The sequence below is a fragment of the Dromiciops gliroides genome, chromosome 3, assembly GCF_019393635.1.
Source record: "Dromiciops gliroides isolate mDroGli1 chromosome 3, mDroGli1.pri, whole genome shotgun sequence".
Taxonomy (NCBI): Eukaryota; Metazoa; Chordata; class Mammalia; order Microbiotheria; family Microbiotheriidae; genus Dromiciops; species Dromiciops gliroides.
The window spans coordinates 656,699,829-656,719,734 of record NC_057863.1 but is presented as its reverse complement, the minus strand read 5'-3'; the positions used below and the strand labels follow the sequence as shown (position 1 = coordinate 656,719,734).

At 42.5% G+C, this 19,906-nt stretch overlaps 1 protein-coding gene across 1 annotated transcript; it reads left to right on the top strand.

Annotated features, from left to right (window-relative positions):
* The first annotated feature begins 737 nt into the window (after positions 1–737).
* Positions 738–19,095, top strand: LOC122745498 (cytosolic phospholipase A2 gamma-like). The gene is made up of 16 exons (XM_043990835.1): positions 738–774; positions 1,025–1,078; positions 1,352–1,398; positions 1,625–1,736; positions 2,197–2,333; positions 3,082–3,280; positions 3,777–3,894; positions 7,496–7,651; positions 8,083–8,136; positions 8,262–8,327; positions 12,361–12,468; positions 13,519–13,656; positions 14,181–14,276; positions 15,900–16,054; positions 16,322–16,499; positions 18,799–19,095. The coding sequence occupies exons 2-16, from the start codon at positions 1,064–1,066 to the stop codon at positions 18,957–18,959; spliced, it is 1,740 nt and encodes a 579-aa protein (XP_043846770.1). The 5' UTR covers positions 738–774; positions 1,025–1,063; the 3' UTR covers positions 18,960–19,095.
* Positions 19,096–19,906: the final 811 nt, after the last annotated feature.

Sequence of the window (19,906 nt, the reverse complement as noted above, 5' to 3'; positions counted from 1 at the left end):
AATTGCATCCCTTACATTTATCTTCTGCTTTTCTTTTGTCTTTTGCTTGGTTTTCATTTTGTCATGTGGTATAATCATTTCTAGTTTTGTAATTTCTATTTTTGTTTCTATGATTTGGTGGTTTCTTTTTTGGTAGAGTATGTAAGAAACCCGACTTCCTTTAATATATTCCTTCCAACATACATGGCCAGTCCCTGTCTAGCTCTCTATTCCCAGAACAGGTTGAACTTAACTGAATTCCTGAGCAAAGGGATTATGTCAGGATCTGGGAGTGGGAGTTTTATGGGATCCTTGCAGAAGGCTTTTCTGTCTCAAGGTAAGCTTTCAAGTCTAGGATTCTTTCCATGATGTCTGGCTTTAGGAATTTTCAAGTTCCGCCACTTTCACTTTATAGAGAGGGGAGCTAAGGTCCAAAGAAGAAAAGGGAGTCAGACAATGAAATTCCTTTTCTCGAGTGATTAGGAGGGATAGGTATACTTTAAGAAGAATCATGTTATAGGACTGCTCAGGCAGCTTTGGAAATCTCCACCTAGCCTAGGGTTCACCTGAGCAAAGGGATTAGGAAGAGAAAAGAAAGAGAAGCATGGATTATATAGTTATTTTGTGGTTTAGAGTTGGGCAGACATGAGATAGAATTGGAAGGGATGATGGGAGGGAGGTAGGGAGATATTGTCTAAGAAATGATGAACAACAAGATAAAGGAAGGATCATCAGCCTTTCTCCCAAGGGCAATGGAAAAGAAGGTTAAGGTACACAGTATGGAACCTGAGGGAGGTAGGTGCCAAGTGTAATTCTTTGTTTTCCAATCCCTAGAAAATGGCTCATTATCAGGTTGAGTGGGCCCTCTGAGTTCACAATTACTTGGCATGGCCATCTAAGGAATTGTAGTAGGAGTGAGGTGGGAAGAGAGAAGCAGAGACAGAGAGAAATATACAAACACATACCCAGAGAAAGACAGAGACAGAACTTTGTAGGCAGCTTCTGTTTTCCTCTTCCCACCTTCCATTTTTCTCTTCTGGCCCAGATCTTTCTGTGATCAGAGGAGGTTGTGAGGACAGCAAAAATGGCTGAAACCCAGGTACTGTCTGAATTTCTGCTCTACTTGGTACCTTCCAGGTAACTTCATATGTGAGATTGAAATGGTCACCTTGGGGCAGAGGTGTGGGTATGGAAATGAAGTGGTTGGAGATGTGAAGTAAAACCTTAAATGTCAGGAAGGGCTGTCAGGGGATGCACCTGTAAAAAGGAGGGGGTTCATCGCTCCATCAGTATGGACATTGGTATGGGTGTGGGATATGGTTCTACTAAGGGGCCTGTATAAAAGACCCTTACTAGCCTCTGTCTTTTTCAGCAAGTTGTCTGCAGTGCCAAGGGTCACCCTCGCAAGTATTATGAAAGGTGAGAGGCAAACATGCTACCCAACTAGATGTGAGGGTGGTTTGGTGAAAAGCAGAGAAGGTTTAGAGGTAGGTGGGTCCATGGGTGGCAGATTGAGAACCTGAGGGGTTGCAGCTCAATGGTGGGAAGAACTTCCAGAGCAGAGCTCAACACTGACCAGTCAACTCAAGGTCAAGGGTTGAGCCTAAGCAGCTGTCTATAACGAGTCTCTTACTATTCTGGGCAGTTCTGACATCAGCGTCCATTTTGGAATCTCAGATGAAGAGAAGGCAGCAGTGAAAAATCGGGGGGAGAAGGTCTTGACAGCCCTGAAGAAATTGGGCTTAAATGTCAAAAAGGTATGAGGCCAGAGAGGCCATGGTATGGGCAGAACCCAGGAGTATCCAGATGTTCTGCAGAAGTTTCCTGGAAGTGGGTACTCCAGACTTGCTTGATTATTGGCATTATTATCCCAGCCATTCCCATTCAGACTTTATTGATCTCTGACTCACTTTCCAGGGTGTGAACTCTGGTATCTTCCCTCCTGGTACCTTTAGGGGTCCTCCTCTTTCCCAGGAGTAAATCCTTAACCTTTTACCCTCCTTCTTTCAATGGGAATTCCTTCCTTTCTCCTCTTTTTCCAGGGTGTGAATCCTCACCCTCTTCCTATCTTCTACAGTGTAACTTCCTCTATACCTTACCCAAATGTGAAGCCTACCTGTTATTCCTTTCCCCTGATGTCACATTTCCTTCTCTCACCTCCCTTCCCAGGTAGGAGCCCTGGGAAGCTACTTTCAGCTCTCTCTCCATTGTGCCTAGGGCCCTGTGCTTTCTGTCCTGGTGTCTGGTGGGGGCCTGAGGGCTGACATAGCCTGCCAAGGTGTACTTAGTGAGCTGAGTCATGTGGGGCTCCTGGATGTGGTCACCTACCTTGCAGGAGTCTCTGGCTCCACCTGGTAAGAACCTCTCAGTGTGGGTGCTGTCTCTGGGGAGGGGATCTGCAGCTCCATTGGGAGGAAGAGGACCTGAGTTCACACCCAGGCTCTCTAATCCACAAAATCCCATTCCACAAATGCCCTGCTGTCTCCTGCCCAAATTTGCTTCATGCATAATGTTGAGCCTAGCACTTGGCTGATAGTGGAGAGGTTTCTGTGAGGACACAATGAATGAGAAAGAACTTGGTGAAACTATGAAGTTTGGGGGGAGCAGTGGTCTTCGTAGATGACAAAGCAGAGCTAGACTTTAAAGCACTTTGGAAACTAACCAGCTGTGTAAATATGCATTTGGCTAATAGTCAATGGGTTTTGAGAAGGAAGGGCCATCCAGGCCTTTGTAACTACTAAGCACTTGGAAACCACCAGAGAAGGGAGGAAGGAAGCAAGCATTACTTGAGCATGTATTGCGTGCCAGGCACTGCGCTGAGCAGTTTTACCAATGCCATCTCGTCGTATCCTTATAACAACCCTGAGAGGTGGGGACTATTATTATTCCCATTTTATGGTTGAGGAAGCTGGGGCAGGCAGAGGTGAGGTCACTTGTCCAGGGTCCCATGGCCAGTAAGTATCTGAGGTTATATTTCAACTCAGGTCTTTTTGACTCCAGGGGCTGGCACTCTGTGCACTATGGTGCCCTCTAGTGGTCTAGTGGCTTTGTAACTGTTCAGACCTTTCACCAGAGAGGTAGACATGTTTCTCTCATTCTTAGGTGCATGTCCTCCCTGTACAGCCAGAGGGATGGGTTTCAGGACCTGGTGAAGGCAGAAAATGAGCTCCGGAGGCGGCTGCAGGAGGACTCCTGGAAGTTCTCTGTTGCCCTGGATGGGCTCTGTGTGGCTGCAGAGAGGGATGACTATTCCCTCACTGACTTCTGGTCCTATTCCGTTGTCTATTATCTTACGAAGGAAGTAAGCTCTCTATTGGGACCCAGGGCAGCTGGGAGCAGGGAGAGAGGTCATCTCAGGTGAAGGTGTTCCCATTCTATCTCCCTGTTTTGGTGACTCCCCAGCCCAGGCCTCCTTCCTGCTGGTCAGTCAAGTAGCATTTATTAAGCACGTACTATGTGCCAGATACTGTGCTAAATTCTGGGGATGAGGTCATGTTGTCTTGTTGATGGTGTGGCAGGGAGGGTCCCTTCCAGCCTGATCATCATCAAAAGATCCCTAGGTTTAGAGTCAGGAGACCTGGATTCAAATCCTGTCTCTCCTGCTGATTCTGTGTGACCTTAGGAAAACACTTCATCCTCTCTGGACCTCCATTTCCTCACTTGAAAAAAGGCCTTTTATAGCTGCAAACTCTGTAAATTGGTGACCTCTTGGTACCTTCCAGGTCCATGGGGGACACAACTCCCTTAATCCTTTTCTGTTTCTCTGTATTGTAATCTCTTCCTCTTGACTCTGTCAGCTTCTAGATGCCCGTCTGTCTCATGTGAGAGATCAGTCTGAGAAGGGGACTGTGCCATATCCCATATTTGCCACCATTGATAAATACTTCAAGTCCTGTGGAAAGGAGAAGACTCAGAGTGAGTACTGGCCTGGCATCTCTCCTGGAGGAGACTTTGGGTGGGGTGACAAGATATATGTACAGAAGGTCTATTTTGGGCAAAGATGTCAGACAGTGTGTGGCCAGATTCCTAGCCCTAGAAAGGTCTATATGGCTTATGGAGCTGAATTTTTTTTAGGGAAATGTTTGCCGAATCATCACAGAATTTCAGAGATGGAGGGGGATCCCAGTGACCATTGTGTCCAGCCCAGACCAGAAGGGGACCCATATTAGTGACGTGAAAGTAGAAATGAAAAGAATTGTTAAATATCGGATATTTGTTGTGAATGGGAATTGAGGACTGCAATCAAGGCTGAATGATTGGAAAGATGATTTATTTGAAAATAATAGGAAAGTATGAAAGATGGGAGGAAGATGTTAATGGGTTCTGTTTTAGACCGGTTGAGTTTGAGATATTTATGGAATGTCCAATTTGAGATTTCTATAAACCAGTTGGTAATGTAGAACTCAAGCTTTGGAGAGAGATTATAGCTGGATATAAAGATCTCGGAGTCAGACATGCAGAGGTAATAATTGGACCCATGGGAGCTGATAAGATTATGTGGCAAAAATACGAGAGCCATAGTTTCTGTGTAATTTAATAATTTTATTAACATGGCCCACAGGATATTAACAAAATGAGGTCTGTGGCATCTCTCTCAGACCACAGACCCCTTCCTCATGGTCTCAGTTCCTTCCCATTATAGGAGGTCCATTACACAGAAATCAAATCTAATGGATTGACACCATTGGAAATGGCTTATATTAAAATGAAGTCCAGGGATGACATTAGAGAAAGAATGTAAGACCCTACCCCCAAAATACTGTCCCACCTGTGTGTGGTTTAATCTCATCAATAAATTTCCTTGGGCTATCTAGAGAAAAGGATCTGTTTCTACCCAAATTTCTTTGTAAACTTAGTTTGGGTTGGATTTGACCCAGATGAGATTTGATGGAACCTCTCAAGGAGAGCTTGCCTTAGGAAAGAAGTAGAAATCTCTGGGTCCCCTAAGATATTGATTTTTTTTTTTGCAGGGCAATGGGGGTTAAGTGACTTGCCCAGGGTCACACAGCTAGTAAGTGTCAAGTGTCTGAGGTCTTATTTGAACTCAGGTCCTCCTGAATCCAGGGCCAGTGCTTTACCAACCTAGCTGCCCCCTAAGATATTGATTATTAATAGTTATTTCTCACAATTTAAAAGCAAGAAGGTATAGAGGTAAAAGAGAAGAGGGTTTAGGACAGAGCCTTGGGGAACACCCATGATGGACATGCCCATCTTCTTGATGATCCAACGAGGACTTGGGAGGAGTGGCTAGATGGGTAGAATGAGAACTAAGAAAAATCAGTATCACAAAATCTTGCAGAAGAGAGATTATCTAAGAGGTGATGATCATCAACAGTGTCAAAGGTCCCTGTTGAGTCCTCTTTCTCATGCCTCAGCATTTCCAAGTTTTTCAACCAGTCCTCAGGTCACTTGGACTCATCTCTGCCATTTTTTGCCCTTCTCTAGAGTCTCTTATGATTATCATTGTAATTCCTATACAATGAACCTCAGAATGGATGTCTATCATGCAGATGAGTTATAAAATGAATCACAATAGAATGTAGCTATCCCTTTATTTCTGAAAGATATACCCCTCAACACCACTCAAGGTAGCATCGGTTTTGGGAGATTCTGTAGTACATGGCTGATTCATGTTGAGCTTGCTGCCATCTCACACACCCACACACTTTTCTGTTGAGAGCCTTTTTTGATTCTATTTTCAAGACACTGGAGTACACATTCTTTTTGGCTTTTATTAGGTATGGTTTTATCCCCAGCCGGTAGTCAGTCATGGTCTAGAACTCCAGATTTCACTCTCTGATATCAACTTCTTTGTTGGTTGTTCATTTCTCAGATCAGTTTTTCTTCTTGATTACTCTTGTCAATAGACAAGAAGGAAAAAAATACCACATGTGACCCTGTGTTCTGCAGACCACTTTCATCCTAAGACTTTGTGATCTTTGGTTATCCTTTTTTAGATTTCAACTGCAATAGTATTTGTGTTTGGATTCCTGGAAAATCATAGTGGTTATCCATTTTGACAAATCTTGGTAGGTTCTCTGTTATGCAGCAGATACATTCTCTAAGAAGACCTCTATTTTTAGGAGGTCAACAAACAGCTAATTGAGTATGCCTCAGAGGGAAGGAATTGAATGCCTCTACTCTTTGGTATTTCCTCCTAATCATTACTGAGTGATCTCACCTGATAGATGTTGGGTATCTACCTTAACGTTTATCAGAGAATCTGCAGCTACTTCCTTACCAAATGTACAGTTGGCTCCCTCCTCTTCTCAACTTTGCTTTTTAGGTTTGAAATGTATAATGACAATCTTCCCTTCCTCATCTTTGCAACATTCTTTTATTCTCCAGCTTCCTGACACAGGTCAGCTTTCCCCTCTGCTTCTTTACATCCTTCATAAAATTTTTATTTTCACATCGAAGCCCCATTTCCACTTTTAAACATTTTTTCAAAGAATAATTTCTTTCCTCCTTATAATGTGGAGCATGAAGATGAATTGTTTGACCTTCTATATCACTGCATCATGTTTAGTTCTGGGTACCATGGTTTAAGAGGGAGAGTACCTGGAAGAGGACAACTAGGCTGGTGAAGAGTCTCAAATTCATGACATATGAAGATTAGTTGAAGAAACTGGGAATGCTTAACCTGAAGAAGAGAAGGCTTAGAGGCATATGATGGCTATCTTCAGATCTATGGATGGCTGTTCTGTAGAGAAGGGGTTAAATCTATTCAGCTTCATCTCAGATGGCAATGGCTGGGAGGAGGGAGTTACAAAAAACCAGGAAAACTGTCCAATCTTTGAACTGTTTAAGAGTACAGTGTCCTCCCTCCTGCCATGGTGCCTTCCTTCATTATCTCCTTGCTGACTTGGTGCTTTGCTTCTCCTTGGAATTATTTCAGGAGACACTAGATGGCCACTTGCTAGGTATGTGAGGGAATTAGGGTTAGATTGATTAGATATTGGAGTATATGGAGTATCTAGAGATCCCTTCTAACTCTCTCAGTTTGTCATATTGTCATTCTTCTTTCCTGGGGTGAGAATTAATATTTTGAACATAGAAAAAAGCCATTTTATTGTTGAAAAATACAAAGATCACATACTCATTGCAGGTCATTACCAAAATTTTCCTGTTCTCCATGCTCATTGAGACCTCAGTCTCCCTTAAAAACACTACTTTTTGGTGTTTACTACTTGTCTCCCAAGTACCTTATTAAGTGAACAGTAGGGCAGTGGTTTTCTCCCACTGAGTTTGGTCCAGTCTATTTCCCGATTAGGTCTAACTCATTGGTGCCAGGGATTTACTAGACTTGTATAATGAATAGATCTCCCCAGGAAAAGTAAGTCACAGGGAACATATCTTAGTGTGAATGGAGCTTGCTATAAAACTCCATGTTGGTGTGAGTCTATGCTTGTAAAAACCCCAGACCATGGTGGGAATTTTTGAGTGTGAATCTCATCTTGTTGTGACTCCTACCCTGGTGTAAAATCTGCTCACCACAGTTTTGTTATCTTCCCAGATGCCTGGTTTGAATTCACTCCTGATTGGACTGGTTACTCAACACTTGGCCCCTCAACACCTGGTGCTTATGTCTCTACCACTCATTGTGGGAGCAGGTTTGAGGGAGGGAAGCTCATCCAACAAAAAGCTGAAAGGGATTTCTCCTACCTGCGAGGTAAGACTAAATCTATCCTTCATCAGGAGGCAGGGTAACAGAAGCAATGGGCCTATCCTTTCTTCGCATGCCATTCTCACACCCTTTGGCATCCAACTAAAATACTGGTTCCCAGAGATTCCTCAATTTGGGGGCTCCAGGAGAGAATGGGAGCAGTTTGAAAAACCTCTGCTGAACTGGGTGAGATTACTTCCTGATGTGAACCCCCAGTATGAAGCCTTATTAATTCTTCATGCAAATTGGTACCCAGATGTGAAATACACTTACTTCCATGTCTCTACTGGTGACTTGGGTGTCTCATTCTCTCTATCAATCTGAATGGTCAAATGGACAGAGCAGTGTTCTTTGATGCTTAGAGATACAAAGTACCAAATAAGAACCCAGCCTTTAATTCCTTTTTTGTGACATTTTCCTCCTCTTCTTCTCTGCAGCATTATGTGGTAGTGCTCTGGCTGACATAGGAGCTATTCTCAAAATCATCAAGGGTAGGTGTGAGAAAGAGATTTTCATCAGGGTTCAGAGATGGAGGGAGGGGGAACAAGGTGGAGTTTCGGGCCAGGATGGGTCTTTGTCTTAATTTCTAGCAAAAGAATCTCCATTCTCCCTCTAGACTTCTTGTGGAAATTTATCCATGATTCAAGCACCCAGGAAAAAATGCTCATTGTTGATTCTGATGGTAAGAACCTGAACTTGGCTCCTTTCATGGGTTGGGAAGTGCTTGGTCCTGGGTACCAAGTATCAGTTTTTTTTTGAGGCAATAAAGGCTAAGTGTCTTGCCCAGGACAACACAGCTAGTAAATGTTGGAGGCTAAATTTCAATTTGGGTCCTCCTGACTTCAGGATCAGTGCTCTATCCACTGTGCCATCTAATTGCCCCAAGGATCAGGTTTTAAAAGGTCATATTGAGTAATTATGGCCATATAAATATACTCATCTTGCTCAAAACTTTAATGAACTAGATCACATGGGCTGAAAACAGTGGCTTTTGAATTATACCTAATAGCTCTATCCTTTTACAAAGTGGGGGCTGTACTCCCTAACTATGTTCATTGTTTCATCCCTTTGAGATCCATCATGTGAACCTGTGAAATCATCTTAGGGAAACTGACTCAACTCCCCTAGGTTTACAGGGAACCAGCTCAAAAAAAGGACCATTGCCTCTTAAACATGAAACATTTACTAAACAATAAGGCAAAAGTAACCATAACTTCTACTCAGTAGTAGCCAAATAGGAATAATGGAAAAGCTACAGCCTGGGTCATACTCCTACTGATGCACATAGTGTTTCTAAGGGAGGGGAAAAGGAGAGTAGAGTGGATACAGTTACTGAGGTCAAGCAGTAGGTCAAATGGATAGAGAAGCCCATGTGCCTGGAGCAATAAATGCCTCTGGAATAGTCTTCAGAATTTTTGCTCTCTTTATTATGCATCATGCATCACTTGGTGGGCAAAATCATTTTTTAGCTAGATGCTGTCATATTGAGCAAAGCCACTTCAGTGCTACTCTTGGGCTACTGAAGTAGTCAAGTTCTTTTAGCTCATAGCTTCCAGTGGCAAGGCATTGATAAAGTGTTGGACTATAATATTATGCTCTTTTGGTGAAAAGTAGTTCACTTAACTAATGTGGAAATAGCTAAATTAATCAGGTCTGTTCTCTATGAGTTATGAAAAGTCCCTTCTCAAGCTACAAAGAGTAACAAAGAGTAACAAGGCACCCTTGAAAGGTTTCCTGTTTCCCAAGTGGCACTTGCTGACAATGAGCCAAAGCAACTCTTTTGATAGAGATGTGTAATTTAAGATTTTAAATGTGGATTCTAATCTGTTCCCCCAGTTTTGGGGGAAAGTGACTAAAATCACTGATAAAACGATTTTAGGTTTTTAAGGGTTTATTGAAAAAAAGAAAGAGAAAGATTGAGAACAGAATTCCAACAGCCTGGCATTCCTATCTTTCCTCAAATTTCCTGTGAAGTCCTCTGCCGCCACCACCACCATCAAGTCAGCAACCCAAAAGAGAGAGAGCTCTCTGCGCAGGCCCTCTTTCCTCCTTCCTGTCCCCTCCCAGAAAATAGGAGGCTCCTCAAGTTGATTGGCTGGTAGCCTCGATAGACAGCACCCATTAGCAAACGTCACTACCTGACGCCAAGGAAAAGCCACATGGCCTTGCCCTCTGAGGCATTCTTCTCATGGTGGAGCTTTCCTATAGTAAGTCTCTAGTAGGTGGCATCATTCCAATCATTACAGAGAGAAGATTCTGATGTTCTCCAACCACCTTCCAGTTCTTACAGAGCTCTTCTCCAATCAAACAGCTACTAAATTCCACTGCAAAGCCTACCTGTGAGCCTTGTTCAGTCTCTATCAGCTTCTATATTCTGTGTTTTGTCAGTTGCTTCTCTCTGCCTTCTCTTTTCAACTTTTGACTCCAACTGTGCTCAGCTTCTCATATCCCATTTTTATATCTTCTGGTTTTCTCTACATAATCTATAATGCTTCAAATCAGAGCCTCCTCATAAATGGTGACACATTTTTATCTTATGATATGAAACTAAAAAATTCTACTTTTCTGCCAAGAATAACCCCAATAGTCCATATAGAATTATTCCATGCATTCTCAACAGGTATTTGATTAATAATTTCTATTTAAATCTTCAAAATATTTACAGAGTGATGTATAAATTAGTGGATAGACCACAATGCCCTGCAGCCTTTCCTACCTCAATTGATCTGTCATGCATCAGGTTCTGTTGATAAATTTGCGTAAGAGGAAGTTTCCTCTCAAGTCCACAGCACATCTGCATCTCTCCTCAAGTATTTTTGTTTGAGGGTTGTTTTTTAAAGTTCATTTTTCTCATTATCTTTCACATGAATATTATTTTTTCCTGTTCCCTTAAGCAACTAAAAAGGTCATATAAAAATATAGAGCATTTTACTTTCATTTTTCTTTTTTTTTTTTGCAGGCAATGAGAGTTAAGTGACTTGCCCAGGGTCACACAGCTAATAAGTGTCAAGTGTCTGAGGCCAGATTTGAACTCAGGTCCTCCTGAATCCAGGGCTAGTGCTTTATCCACTGTACCACCTAGCTGCCCTGGAGCATTTTACAATACAGCACTTAGGGCAGATTCCCATGAAGGCATTACACCTCGGGTTGTTGAGGCACTATCCTACTGGAGAGCTGCTGAATTACTGGAATATATAAGTCTTACATAATTGTCTTCAGACTCATAGTTACCCTATAGTTTAGATGCCCATGTTGCCTGAAATCTTCCTGAGCAAGAATATATAGACAGGATTCAGTAGTTTTTGAATCATGACTGACAGCATGACACCTTGTCCTCAGTGAGAGCCATTCTCTTTAGCTATGTTCCTTAGTTCTTCCCTTTGAGATTTAATATATCAAAGGCAGCTAGGTGGTGCAGTGGATAGAGCACCGGTTCTGGATTCAGGAGGACCTGAGTTCAAATCCGGCCTCAGACACTTAACACTTACTAGCTATGTGACCTTGGGCAAGTCACTTAACCCCAACTGCCTCACAAAAAAAGAGATTTAACACATCAATTTGTGAAATGGTTTTAGGAAAACTCATTCATTTCCCCCTCACAAAAAAAAAGAGATTTAACACATCAATTTGTGAAATGGTTTTAGGAAAACTCATTCATTTCCCCTTGTTATAGAGAAAAAATGCCAAGGCAAAAGCACTTCAGGGTTACTAGTCCAACCTCCTTGCTTTTGCACCTGTATTGTGTGAAAAACATACTGACCATGACCCTGAGCATGGTGTTCTATGCAACTCTCTAGGACTTTAAATTGTTGAAAAAGTGACATCCTGCATTGGTAGAGGGAGTGTTCCTCTCCTGGGAATTCCCTATATCAATAAAATGACAAATTTAGTCCTTGTCCTTATATTTCTTCTGTATATCTTTATATATATATTAATATCTCTATATTCATCTATCTATCTATCTATCTATCTATCTATCTATCTATCTATCTATCTATCTATCTATCTATCTATCCATCCATCCATCCATCCATCTATCTATCCTATTGGTCTCCTCTGGTAGAACGTAAGCTCCTTGGCAGTAAGGATTCCTTCATTCTTTGTATTTATAACCCCAGTTCCTAGTATATAGTAGGGAAAATATTAACAACAGCCATAATTGTCACTCCCATATTCAGAGCGCTTTAAGTCCTACAAATCACTTTCTCCAATACAACTTGGGGAAATAGATCATGCAAATGTCATCACCCTCATTTTAGGGATGAAGAAACTGAAACAGTTCAGAGAGAGAAGTGACTTGACTAATTTCACACCAGCAGGAAATGTCAGAACTAGGATTCAAATCCAGCTCATGGTGGTCTTTCCACTAAGTTTGCTGCTCTCCAGCCAGGGATATTTAGGGCGGCTCTAAAGAAGAATTTGCTTCTAGGATGATCAATTTAAGTAACCAAAGGAGGTCATGGATTCCTCTTCTCTAAGGATCTTGGTGTTGGTACAGCTTCTGAGGATACCTTGAGAGCTAGAATTATTGACTCCTTCTAGGACTTTTAAGCTCAGATCATTGGCATCTACTTGTAAACAAATAACTTTCTCATATTCCTAGGCCTCCTACATGAAGAGAGGGTTCTTTACCTCTCAGCTCCCTTAGCTTGGCCCTGAGGACTGGGGGAGTAAAAAAGAAGGGATATTGTTTATATTGTGACTTTTCTTATCAGGCATTACTTTGAAAGCCATCATAGAAGACCTGTTCAACTTGGTTTACACCTTCTTAACAGATGGAGACTGTCTGCCCATCCTGAAAAATCTACAGAGTAAAATGACAGGTAGGAAGGGATGCTGGCAGTTCCTATAAGGTGTTCAGTACCACGGAGAGAGCCCCTCCCTTGAGCAGAATCTCATAGGATGTCAAAACTAGAATGACTCTTAGACCGATTTTTCAGAAAAAGGCACAAGGGATTTATTTTAGATCCAACAAGGAGTAAGGGGTGGAGCTGGGAGGTAAGCCCAGAACTTCTGACTCCAAATTCAGGCTTCTTGACACTACACAATGAAGTCTGAAGTGTGTGTGTGGCCTTTACTTAGGTTTCTTATCTTTTATTACCTCTTCCCTCGGGAAGCTCTTGATCTGATGAATAAGAGAAGATATCAACTTTTGGACAGCTCCTAGTTTTAAAAGAGAAGCCATTTTTCACCTCTAAGAGTCTCTGGTGTGAGGTTTAGATATAGTCCTGGCCTTGGGGGATCCTTTAGCTTGAGGTAGGAGGCACGGCTGTGCCACAGAGACAGTTCTAGCCTGACAGTGTAGACATTACTTCAGACAGCCCCCAGTCTGAGAGAAGAGATTTGGCACCTGGCTGAGATACAAAACTTAGTTCTGACTGTATCCCAGTGTAATGATCTGTAGTGGCACCTAGCCTTATACCAGTGAGATGTGGTAAGGGGAGAGAGTAAGAAGGGAGCATGGGGTTGGGAGAAAATACTGCAGCAGGGCTGAGGATTGATAAGCAAGGCTGATGGTATGGGCACAGATGCAGAACTAGAGAATAATTTTTTAGTTTTGTTCTAAAAACTCTTGAGGACGACTCAGCCTCAAGTGCTGTGTCCTCCAAAAACATTTGACAAGTTTTCCTGGGTGAATATCCTCTGTGAGACCTAGAGTGAACTGGCCAAGATGCTGACATAGCCAGTCATGGTCCATCAGGATGCCTCTGAAGTCCAGAAGGGTGTGTGCATTGTTTTCCACACTTCTTGTCCTACCTTTCTCCAGACTAGCTGAATTCCTGCACAAAGGGCTATGACATAGAATCACTCAGTCAGCAGATATGGAGCTCTCAGACTGGGTAGAGACTGATGTATACTCTTTCTGGCCACAGGGAACAAAGATTTTTCTGAGGCTGCAACATTGACTGATCAGATGATTAAGCACTCATTTCAGACCTCGAGAGATGAACAGAGACAGCTCATTCAGGAATTACTGGAAAAGATCTTCAATCAAGATTTGGTGGAAAAGAGTGAGTGAAATTTGAAAATTTCCCTGCAGCTGCAGTGGTACAATCTGGGGCCATACATGTCCTCTGTCCAATGTTAGATGGCTGATGTGTTCCCTAGAGGCAGGTGAGGATAGTTGGGAATGGGATACACTCACCCAAAATTCTACAGAGTATCAAAGTTTAAGGACAATCTGAGAATGTCTCTTCCAAACCCCTTTTCTTCATGGTGGTGAAACAGGCTCAGAAAGAGGTAAAGTTTGGCCCAATTTTTGGACTAGAATATTCAGGATCACAGAATTTAGAGCTATAAGGGATCTCAGAGTTGATCTGGTCCAACCCCCTCATTTCATGGAGATGGAGACTCAAGTTGAAATAGCTTGGGCAAAGTCACATGGTTGGTAAGCATCAGAGCCAGGTCTCAAACTCAGGTCTTATGGCTCTACTTTCTCTCCTGCACTGATCTGGCTTTTTAGTCCTTGCTTCTGCCAACACTGGGCTTCTTTCCTAGATATCTTCAATTCTGATTCGAATTTCTCTCCCTCTAGGCAGTGTCTCATCTTTCCTCAAATTTTTATGGAAGACCTTCAGCTGTCTCTTATCATGGACATGGGGAACAACCAATAACTTTGTGTATAAGTATGGTAAGGGCTTTGTCGGATTATACTATTTGAGGCAGAAAGGACTGGAGTGATCATCCTTATCCAATCTAGATCTGGGTAGCTGTAGATCATCCCTGGAAGTGGTTGTCCACTTTCTGCTTGAAGGTCTTAAGTGATGGGCAACAACATCCTAAGACAGACCATTCTATGTTGGAATAGCTATCTTTGTTATTGTGTCACATTAACATGCATTTATTAAGCACTTGCTGTATGCCAGGCACTGTAGTAATCAGTGGAGAAACAAGGAAAGGTAAAGAAAACCCCCAGTTCTTGCCTTCCAGGAGTTTGCAGTGTAATGGTGGTGACAATATATAAACAACTATGTACAACCAAGATAGAGAAAAGATAAATTGTGAGAGAACAAAAGAGGGAACTCACTAATATTAAGGGGGAACCAGGAAAGGCTTCTTTCAGAAGGTGAATCTTTAGTTGAGACTTGAAGGAAACCAGGGAAGCCAGAGGGGTAGAGATGAGGAGGAAGAATATTACAAGCATTGGAGACAACCAATAAAGATGGCTAGAGTCCAGATAGTGTGATATATTAGGAAGTTTTTCCTCATATCTGGGTGAAATTTGTTGTCATAATATTTTCCCATTTCTGTTGCTCCTAGCAATGCTTTCTGGAACCAGGCAGAACAATCAAATCCCTCTTTCCCATATTGATCTTTCAAATATTTGAAGAGAGAAATTCTCTACTCCCCACCCTCCCCTTTTCTCACTCCACCAAAGGCAATTCTTAGAAACCTCTTGGCATGGGGGTTCAGAAAAGAAGTAAGAAAGTGGAGAAACAAAGCAAGAGTGAGAAATGTGGAGGGAATTTCTTTTTGGCTGAGAGCTGGATTCCTTAAGTGATCCTGAGATTTTTTTTTGTTGTTGTTAATAAACATTTTTATTTAAAGTTTTGAGTTACAAATTTTCTTCCTCCTTCCCTTCCTCCCTTCCCCATCCCTGAGGTGGTAAGCAATCAGATATACATTATACATGTGCAATTATGCAAAACTTTACCATATTAGTAATTTTGTATAAGAGAACTTGGATAAAAGAAAAAAGATTAAAGTAAAAAATAGCATGTTTCAGTCTGTGTTCAATCAATATCAGTTCTTTCTTTGGAGGATGGATAGTATGCTTCATCATTAGTCCTTTGGGATTGTCTTGGATCACTGTATTTCTGAGAATAGTTGTCAATCACAATTCTTCATCAAACAATATTGCTGTCATTGTGCGCAACATTTTGGTTTTGCTCATTTCACTATACATCAGTTTATACAAGTCTGTCCAGACCTTTCTGAAATTGTCCTATTTGTCATTTCTTATAGCACAATATTGCATCACAATCAAATACCACAGCTTGTTTAGACATGTGGAGGAGATTTTGAGGGGGCATACATAGAATAATTTCTTATTAATGAAAGGAAGATAATGTTTCTCTGGTTGATAGTGAGTGAGGTCATAGCTAGACATAAGAATGAACAAACTCACATCTTTGAGATTTTATTTCTTTCTAGGCTATAGCTCATGTGATTGTTGTTCAGAAGTGGTTTGGGGTAGGTCCAAATCTGAGATTCTGTGATTTTCTCAAAGAGTCTCTGTTCTTCCCACCCCCAGAAGCCATTGAAGACAAGCTGCTTACAGAAAAGAAAAATATATATCTGATAGATGCTGGCTTCACTATCAACTGTGCCTATCCCCTGGTCCTGCCCCCACTGCGGAACACAGAGATCATCCTCTCCTTTGATTTCAGTAGTGGGGATCCATTTAAGGTATTTGAAAGGGAATTTTACCCTCCCAGAGACCCTAGTCAGGAGCAATCAAGAAAGAAAGAGCCCTGACTTGGGATATGACACCTGAGTCCTCATCTCCAACTCATGGTATGACCCTCATCCAGTCCTTACCTCTCTTTGATTAGCATCAGTTTCCCTCTATAGGAAATATAATTTTGGAGGAGGCTTAAAAGTCTCTAGAGACCTTTAAGGCTCTGGAGGCCCCTCAGGCGGTAGCTAGAATGGGCCTGTGTCTCCTCTCCTCAGACCATCAAGGCCACAGCAAAGTATTGCAAAGCCTGCAATATCCCCTTCCCTCCAGTGGATGAAGCTAAGCTCAACCAAGAAGCCAAGACTCCATCTGACTTCTACATCTTTGAAGGGGAGAACACACCTGTGGTCATGCACTTCCCACTCTTCAATAAAGTGAATTGTGGCAGCGCAGGTATGGGTTTGGACTATACAGACACTGAGGTGCCTTGTACTGGGTTGGTGGAGGTAGGGCTAAAGAGCATTGTGGTTCTGGGTTTGAAGGGTTTCCTGTCACTTGGAATGCTCACTGTGGGGTTGCAACCATGAGCTTTGGTGAAGACTGCTTGACAAGCAAGAGGGCAATGTTACCAGCCTTCAGGTAGTTCTGAGTTTTGATATGTCCTTCTTTATACTCCCCTCTACTCCAGTCCTGCCTGAAATGGGACAATGCAGCAGCCAGTGTTGTGAGGGCTTAAGTAGCTAGCATCTGAATGGTGGTGGTGGAGGGATTTGAGACATATAGATTCTCTAAGCAAACTAGCTTGCATGAAGGCACTTGGGTTGGGCTTAGTCAGGCCCAGGGGTATTCATCCTCTTCCACAATATGGCAAGTACCGGGCATGTTCCCAGAGTTAGTATAGGGAAATTGGCTTTGACTCTTGGACTGCACCTGATCTCCTAGCAGCATAGGCCCAGTTGCTGGACAAGACACTGGAATTTCTAGAATTGCACATGCAGTTTGGATTTCTGAGACCTCTCAAAAGCCATTATCAGCCATGACAACCCTGTAGCCTGGCAAGGTATCACTAGTGCTTGGAATCTTGTCAATCCTGGGCCTGGGTGCTCCTAACCTGGTGGATATTGGGGGATGAGGAGAAGTACTCCTTGTGCTTAGGAAAACAGAATCAAGCCACAGGATAGCAACAGGATATTGCCAACCCAAGCTTAAGCAGAGCAAAGGGTTGTGGTGCAGTCCCTCCCCACCTTTTGAAGTCTCAGGGGTACATATGTCTTAGACATACATACTCTTCCATCTCTCTCCTGATCTATCCAGGTTCTCCAAACCTTTCTGCCATTGCCAGCTAGGTGTGTATGAATGCTCATCTTAGAGGTATTGGCCATTCTCTTTAAGGACCAGGAGAATTTAGTGTGAGATAGGGTAAGGGACACTCTTAAGGTGATATTGATTATGTCTCATTACGTCCATATCTAAGAAGCAGGTTAGCAGTGCTGGACCTAGTTTCTTTGAGTCCTATTTGATCCTGAGCAGTGCAGTAGATAGAGCACTGGCCCTAGGGTCAGCAGGACCTGAGTTCAAATCCAATCTCAGACACTTACTAGGTGTGTGACCCTGGGCAAGTCAGTTAACCCCAATTGCCTCAAACATCTTCAGCATCTCCAGTCACCTTGATGTTTATCTTGTCATTGGATCTAGATTGTTCTCAAGGAAAGGATGAGGCTGGTGACCTTGCACAGGCCTCCCTCATTTAAATCCAATTCACTTTAAGTCATAATATCACCTACTGATCTCATGGTCCTTTTTGAGAATGAAGGACAAACAATAGCAATAACTTGACCCTGGGTAAGGTTCAGAAGAACTAGTTAATATGCTAGAATTTCACACTGTCCAAGGAATATAAGTCAACTCAAGCATTTTTTTTTTTTGCGGGGCAATGAGGGTTAAGTGACTTGCCCAGGGTCACACAGCTGGTAAGTGTCAAGTGTCTGAGGCCGGATTTGAACTCAGGTCCTCCTGAATCCAGGGCTGGTGCTTTATCCACTGCACCACCTAGCTGCCCCATCAACTAGCATTTATTAAGTGGGTATGATAATCAGACCTGTGGTCAACTAGATGGGGGCTGCTCATTTCAGGGGAGGGAAGAAAATGTTGAATGTCAGGAAGACTTGTCACAACCTTCTTCACCCTGGTATCCCATGCTTGCCCATGGATCCCACTGAGCTATGCAGGTAGTAATTAATATTCTGGTATGTCCCTAAATGCCCTCATCAGCAGCCTGCAAGCGTTCTCCTGTTGCTTGGTGACTTGTTGATTTTTCTGAAATCACCGCCAGCACCATTTCTATTTTCTAATTTAGTGAACATGACAACATTTCAGTGCCTAACCCAGTAGCAACCAGTATCCCTGACTAAAGGTTAGCATCACTGCTGTTCTAATGGGCTGTTCCTTCCACAGTGAATTTTATTGCTTATAATCATTGTAAGGCATTCCATAGGCTGTCTGTATAAATATTCTAAAGTTGGTAACTGATGTCAATGTTAGCAAATGCCCCATGAATTTTGAGTATTACTACAGTAGGTTACAGTCTATGGAGAGTCTCCCTGAGGTCCAGCCTTTCCTGCTCTGAGATTCTGTGGCAGCCTGTTCTTAGAGTCCCTTTGATAGCTGAGCCTCAGAGCTGTCTTCTAATGAGAAGGACACAGTCCAGAAAGGGCTGCTGGGTAACATGTTGCTTTCTTTGTCTCTGTCTTAGAGGTCATTGAGAAGAGGCAGAAGACATACTCATCATTCCGCCTCAAAGACTATTCTGATGCTGAGGTGTGTCAGCTCCTGGAAGACTCGAAGGCAAATGTCAGAAACAACAAGGAATGTATCTTGGCAAAGATCTGTGAACTGGCAGAGGCCATTTTATAGGAAGCAGCCCCGATAGCTTCTGTCTTCCTAGAGTGCACAGTGCAGAGTACACTGGCTTCTGTTACCTGGGAGCAGCTGTCATTCCTTCTGCCCTCTTAAGAGAGGCCCTCATTCACCTTCTCACTTAAATGTGTCAAGCTGCTGAGTCATTCTAGGGGCCCAGAATTTTGCTTTGTACCCTCATGCTTCATGTAACTTACCCACATTCTACTTGCCCTTTCCCCAGCCCAATAAAATGTTGGCTTGGCTCCCAGCAGTCTGTTGTTTCATCTGTCTACTTTACTCAGTTCTATTTGCAGAAGCTTAGTGTTATCAAGAGGAGTGATGATCTTAGTTAGGGTCAGGAGTTTGACTCTTGGCTCAGACACTGGATATGTGACACTGGGTCACTCACATGCTTTCTTTGAGCTTCTGGTTTTTCATCTATAAAATGGTAATATATGCAATGTCTAGCTCACATGTTTGTTAAGTGAGGTTGGGGTGTATGACATAATCAACAAGCACTTAATTGTTTTCTGTAGTTACTGGACCAGAACCTCATATGGTATTAGGCACAACACAAATTACTTTGTCATGAGGTATAATAATGCAATAGGGGAAAAGGAAAGATCTAGAAAAAAAGTTATGGAAAGTTTTATGGGGAGATACCATTCTTATCTGGAGGCTGGCAGAGAAGGATTCATGTAGGACATGATTCCTTAAGATGGACCTTCAAGGAATGGAGGGCTTTCAAGAGACTGAAGTTGGGGAGAGTTCATTCTGGGAATGTAAGCAGCATGGACAGAGAAGAGGGGGTATTCTAAAGAAGGGGAATTGGTAATGTCGCAAAAATGTCTAAGTCCAATGAAGAAAAAGAAACAGTGAAGTCTCTAAGCTATAGAAAATAGTTTTATTGAGCAAGGGATCCTGTCTCACAATAAAGCTGGTCTCAGTCTAGGACCCAAAGA

Coding starts and splice junctions, on each gene's coding strand:
- LOC122745498 (XM_043990835.1), top strand. Junction 14,277..15,899: donor TAACTTTGTGTATAAGTATG/GTAAGGGCTTTG, acceptor TCCCACCCCCAG/AAGCCATTGAAGACAAGCTG. Junction 16,055..16,321: donor GTAGTGGGGATCCATTTAAG/GTATTTGAAAGG, acceptor TCCTCTCCTCAG/ACCATCAAGGCCACAGCAAA.